Source organism: Ruditapes philippinarum, unplaced genomic scaffold (assembly GCF_026571515.1).
Source record: "Ruditapes philippinarum isolate M1 unplaced genomic scaffold, ASM2657151v2 ctg558_1_1_1_1, whole genome shotgun sequence".
Lineage (NCBI taxonomy): Eukaryota > Metazoa > Mollusca > Bivalvia > Venerida > Veneridae > Ruditapes > Ruditapes philippinarum.
Window position 1 is genome coordinate 70,278 of NW_026857738.1, and position 6,460 is coordinate 76,737.

A 6,460-nucleotide genomic window follows, 5' to 3' on the forward strand; every position below is an offset into this window, starting at 1 on the left:
CAGTTGACTATAGACCTAGGTCATCAGTTAGCTGCCCTCTATTCTTTATATACAGTATATCAAAGGCTGTATTAACAATTGACAGTTGCAATATACATAAACAAAACAAAAATTCAGTAAATCCATCACAGAAATCAAACATACAGTTGAGTTCACACTAAAGGTTACACAAAGTGCACTTGGCATGCACTACATGTGCACTTCAATGTGCACCTTAAGTGTTCCCTAAACTCACTTGCATTCCTTTAATATGAGGCAGACATCCATTAGCTGAGTTATGGTAGCATCTTAATTCAAGTAACAATATTCTTGAAAACTTGAAAACTACAGTGAACAACAACACATCATTCCAACAGCAATAATACCTGTTGGCAAGACTGGTTAACAACTTTCCTAAAATATTTCATAATTGCTCTGAAACAAAAAACCAGCTTTCATAATTCTCCAAAAATTTCTGTATTTGCTTTTGAAATACTACGTTGCTTTTCACATCAACTGTTTGAACCTTTCGTTGCAAGAAAAGTTCCTTGTACTGGGAAATGAATGCATTACCAATGACAACTTTCATCACTGCGTCATATTTTTCAAATTCAACCAGGTACATAACATTAACCAGCCAATATATCAACAAAGCTGGGAAAAGCCGTAAAAATAACAATGTGAATAGCTCATGCCTAATCACTGATTTAATAGGTCAGGGGCCCCCTGAAAGCTTAATCACTTCAAAGAAGAAATCTGAAGGGGCATAAATATTGCTCCCTTTAGATATCAGCATCAAGCCTCTTATTTTAAACTTACCATTCTCCAACTTCCCTTGACTTAATCTCAGATGTTTACAATCACTTACATCATCCTTGTCTAAATGGTTGTAAAAAAGAGCAATGCAGTCACTATCTGCTTTAAATCCTTTCTTGTTTTCTACACAATTGTACTTATCCCTGACATGTGATATGACATCTTTCAGAAATTTATCATATGTTGTGTAACAGTCTCTACATATCTTAAGAAGATATGCTACAAAATGTAAAGCAAGCATTATATGTAGATCATTCTGTTTTGAATCCATTAGTTTAAGTGACGGATAAAGCCAAGGCAGGAGAACTTTCATCAAGGAGGCTACAAAAAGTGCTGTAAATACTGCTTCTATTGCAAGGGAAATTTTTTTTTTGTAAGATCTACAAAAAGTTATCAGAGCAAAGTAAATTGGAAAGAACAGCCAGAAAGCTACTGTTAGGAGTTTTTTTGCTCTTTTTACAGATGAGGTCTTATACAACAAGTGTTCATCTTCAGGAATTGGTATATCAAATAAACCACAATACACAATAATACACAACACTGAAAAAATGATTATCCATACACAATTTAATGTAGATGCAGGAAAATATTTCTTTGTCAAAAACACCATTAACTGAACTGGCCATGTTAGCCAAAGAAGAGTGTGAACAAGATCTCTTCTGATCAGTAAATCTTTCATCCAATCCTTATAATAGAACATATAAATAAAAGCAAAACATATTACTATTAATACAAAGATAATATAAATGTTGACAAATGCATCTCCAAATCTAAAACCTGAGATTGTCATCAACCAATGGTGTACAAAGCCATGTATCATCAATTCAGGAGCAATTATAATCAGTGCAAAATTGATAATAAAAATTACAGCAAATGGAAAGAGAATTAAAAATGACACACTGCAAATGACCAATACACATAACAAAATACTTTTGCTGACAAAATTGAACTCTGGTTTTACATCAAAATATGCTAATATTGAGAAAAACCAAACAACAAATAAGGTAGTGAAAATTAATGCTTTGTTAAAACTATCTGACCGAAACAAGACTGAGAAGGAATATGAAGTAAATATATTCAAATCCCCACTATCAACAGATATCATATCTGGCCTTGTCAGTTCAAGTGTTCTCCCATCCTCACCATTTAATCTACAGTTTGTAAATGTCTCAGAAAATCCATGTAAAGCAATAAGCATTTTTTGAACAAGATACAAAATGACAAAAAAAAACCACACTAAGGCAAGTGTTGACAACCAGGCGTATATTTTACTTCCTTTCGTCAGTATAACATTTTCCTGAACAAAAATATCTGTACCAACACTAACCACTCCTGTTAGGTCTGTGACGTTAACAATCCAGTACATGTCTTCTACACTTGTTTTATTATTATAGTTCATTTCTATGAAGCATAAAGTTAAAAAACTTAACAAATATTTCTCTTGTAATAAAGACTTTGAATAAATGTTTACTTTTGTATAGAAATGATGAGACTCACTATTGCAATCAAGCAAGTCATAATATGAGAATCTAGTATGTCTATGTTCAAAGTTAAAGTTTAAATATTTGTTCTTTAAAAACTTTTTTGAGATATACTGGTAATCCACACGTATATCCATTTCTATAAAGAGATATTCCTTTGTAGCATTTTTAAACTTTTCAGATTCACCATAAACAATTTCAAAATCTTTGACAGTATTATATATTTTATTTAGTTGTAACGACAAAGTACATTTTTTGTCCACACTGTCTACAGTTATGGAGTAAGGCTGACCGCAGTTCTTGGCATCTGTAAGGTGACTGCATATTTGGTGCCTTAGAAACTTCCAGTCCCAGATATCAGCTCGTAGCGTATCAACATCCCGTTCTAAACAGGTCATCTGACATTGCATGTATTCGATGCATTTAGTATACCAGTCAACTCTAAGCAACAACGATACAACAACTCCCACGACAACCACCAGGACACTGGTCACACAACATGAACACATTTTGTACATCTCTAGGATTATCAGCTTCTGTTCTGTTCTGTGATTCCCTATATTATGATCAAAACAAAGAAATATTAGTCATTATTAGTTTGTTCTATTTAACAACTATCAATTTATCAAACTTTTAAATTACATTGTATATAATTTAGCCACCTTAGTTCTTTCTTTCATATCAGACAGGATTATCTACTGTTTACCACGGTGCTAGGGGCTACTGTTTTAGTCCAAATATCCTGAAAATTGGTCAGAAAAGTTGTTTTGATGATTTCCAGGTCAAGATTGAATGTGGGTCCAGCAGCTAAGATTAGAAAAATCTTGTTAATCCAGAATATTTGGATCAAAACTGCATCTACTACAATGTTAACAAGATTTTTCTATTTTTAGCAACTGTGACCTAGTTTTTGACCAGAGATGACCTTTATTCAAAGCCATAGTTATGTAACTTGCCCAGATCATGTGAATTATCTCAAAGCAGAAATGAAGCAAACTGGATGATATAAACTTTTTACTAGTATTATGAAGAGATATAAGTTTGTCACTGTAACAAGACAAAATAAAGATCAATCAAGTTCAATACAAAAATTTAGAACTAATATAGTTTAATAATATTTTATTGCATATATAAATATACATCAATTCATTTACATTAACAAAATTACACAATATACAAAAGGGTTAGGCCAAAAGTTTTTACAACATTATCGTGGGCCCTTCCCTGAGAACTAATATAGATGAACCTGTGTCAAAATATCTATAGTCTATAGTCAATAGACACAAATTAAGCTATACAAAAACCTGCAGGTGACAAACACACAGAAAAACAGGTAACAACAAAAATGTTAATTGAACAAAACAAAAAATAACACAAAATGATCAATAAGCACAGGGCGGGAGAGGCGGGAAAAAATTTCTACTTCAGTACTTGATGTGAATCGTACGCAATCGTTTGCAAAAATGTAAAAAAAAACAACAGAAATTACTGTCTGTCACGAAAAACGCAGGAATATCAGAAATCAGAAGTCACGTACGAATAGCCAGGACTCACTGTATTGTCTAGCAGTACGGCAGTTGGAAGTCAAACATGCATATGTTATTTTGTGCCTCATGATTCATTTGATTTGTTGTTTTATTTGTATGAAAGATGAATTTTTGTTAATTAAGCACATGGATCAAATAAATAATGATCGGAGTGGAATAAATAAAAAGAACATTGAAAAAAAATGGTGAAAAGCAAAAATAATTGTACAGTAGATAAATATCGAACATAAAAGCACAATCAATTAATTAGCCTTAATTAAAGCCTACCCAGGGACTGACAATAGAATTTTAAAATGCGTTTCAGCGAACATACAAACTTTCCTTAGTGATGGACAAACTTCTATACTGTATAGAATTACCATCGGTAATTGACGCAATTATAAGAGCCCAACAACAATAATTTTCGTTTTTTTGTTTCATTTTAAAGGTGTCGAAAATTAAACTTAATGAAACAAAAAAGGATTATCATCAAAATTTTGTAAACTATTTCAATTGATGTTATTTAACTGCGACCAAACGCTATTTTTTCTCAACGTACGTCTTAAGATGACAAACATCGATATTCGTACTTTTTTACTGTAGCCAACAAGGCGATTAATCTCAGTAAAAAGTAAACATACATGAACAAAGACAATTGCTGTTTCTTGGTTAAAATCCTCGCTTAAATTAATTAAATAACATATGCATTTTCGTCTTTGAAAATGCCGTACGTCTAGCCAATACAGTGTGTCCTTGCTAGCCACTTTCTTTAGGCAAACCCTTGTGTAACCTTCACATTTAAATAGTTAACAGTGGCACAACTAGGATAAGCGATACTTATATCACATTTTCATTACGAAATCGATCATTTGCAATAGTACAAATCTTCAATTTTCTTACATAAACGAAGCGAATCGTCACTTAACTAAAGTGGGGGGGAATTGTTTCGGGACGAATCAACTGTAGGGCGAATCGTTTTAAATATTCCTCGTGCTGAAAACAATTGAATGTCAGACGTTTCACTCCCAAGACGTTTCACTATTGAGACGTTTCACTCCCAAGACGGTTCACACCTAGACGTTTCACTCCCATTTTGTCAATTATATGGACGTTTCACTCCCAATTTTTAGAGATGTTTACTAGGAAAGTTAACAAATTTTAATTTCATTAATATTAAAACAGTGTAAAAAGGAAATTCAATTTAATGTTTCATTTTGTTGATTTCAATGGTATCATTTAACTATGGGTTGAGTGATAAGAGGTGTAAATGAAAGACACATTTCTGAAATATCACTATAGAAAATAGTGAATATAGAAAATTCTATTTATAGTAAATTAAAAAAAATAGAATAACATAGAAAGAACAACAAAAACATCTATATTATAAGTATCAGTTTAAATATATTGAAATCATTACCAGTAAAGTAATAAATATCACTCAAATAATAAAAAATATTGATATATTAAATATATTGACTATGTAATTATTATTTTTTATTGTCTTAAACAATAAAATGCAAAACATGTGTATAAAAACTATAAAATAAATTATTTTTTAAAATTATTTTCTTCATCAATTTATTAAACCCATTAAACAAACTTAAGTAATTGTGGTGTTATCTCATCGCCTAATTAGTTGTATAAACACTGAGAAAATCAACTAACAGTTTGACACACTATTAAATCAGTTGTATAAACACTGCAATTATGCATCAACAGTTTACTAATCAGATGTTTATTAGACCATTAAAATATTTTTTGACAACAGCCAATTTAAACACAGAAACTTCTCCATAACTTTTGTTTATATAATAATGGATTTTAGTCACAAAAAATGATTATACATGACAAATATTGAAAAAGTCCTAATGCTTCTAATTTTATTTAAAGATGTTTCTGATTTCAATGGCCATTAAATTTTTTGACATATATCGCAAATGCACTATACTAGCATAAAATATTTTAACAATTTTTGATTTTGATCCCATGTTTAAAATTAAAAACAAAAAAGTGAATTCTTGTCTTTAAATGAAATAATATGATAATCACTGATAATTGCACATTTGGATCAAAGAATAGAAAAACACTTTATTTCAAAACAATAAAGAAAATAAGATAACTGAAATGAAAGAACTGAGTTTTAAGTCATTGACAAAAAAGTGAAATCCTCCTTTTTAATTTAATAAATTTAAGGTCTATTTTAGTTCAATTCAATTCAATATTTTAGGTCTATGTTAGTATATCATACGTATCAAAATAATTTTGGTATAAATAGGAGTGAAACGTCTTCAAGACGTTTCACTCCCTTTTGGGAGTGAAACGTCTTGGTGTGAACCGTCTTGGTGTGAAACGTCTCAATAGTGAAACGTCTGTCTACCAAAACAATTTTATAAAACTGACATAATAGCTAGGCCTATAAGAATATTGCGATTAAGATTGAAAATATGAATTGTTGAAAATGGCATATTTCTCTGTTTCAATCCAACTGTACCACTGTTTCAATCCAACTGTACCAAAATGTCAACATACAAAATACCATAGGCACTCGGTTCCACAACTTTCTATGATTTTTAATTTCTTAAAAAAAAAATTTAATTTGTATATAAATTAAATTTTTTTTAAAGAAATTAAAAATCATAGAAAGTTGTGGAACCGAGT

General features: G+C 30.7%; 1 protein-coding gene across 1 annotated transcript; it reads right to left on the reverse strand.

Moving 5' to 3' along the window:
* Positions 1-214: 214 nt before the first annotated feature.
* LOC132750759 (uncharacterized) lies at positions 215-6,343 on the reverse strand. Its single transcript, XM_060740794.1, has 4 exons — positions 6,294-6,343; positions 1,573-2,832; positions 799-1,014; positions 215-324 (listed from the first exon to the last, which is right to left on the reverse strand). The coding sequence occupies exons 2-4, from the start codon at positions 2,792-2,794 to the stop codon at positions 215-217; spliced, it is 1,548 nt and encodes a 515-aa protein (XP_060596777.1). The 5' UTR covers positions 2,795-2,832; positions 6,294-6,343.
* Positions 6,344-6,460: the final 117 nt, after the last annotated feature.

Excerpts from the sequence above, each read along its gene's own strand:
- LOC132750759 (XM_060740794.1), bottom strand. The coding sequence starts at position 2,794 with ATGTACAAAATGTGTTCATGTTGTGTGACCAGTGTCCTGGTGGTTGTC. Across the intron at positions 1,015-1,572 it reads TTGGTTGATGACAATCTCAG|CATATCTTCTTAAGATATGT; the intron begins GTTTTAGATTTG and ends TACATTTTGTAG. Across the intron at positions 325-798 it reads TCAAGGGAAGTTGGAGAATG|TTTTCAAGTTTTCAAGAATA; the intron begins GTAAGTTTAAAA and ends TGTTCACTGTAG.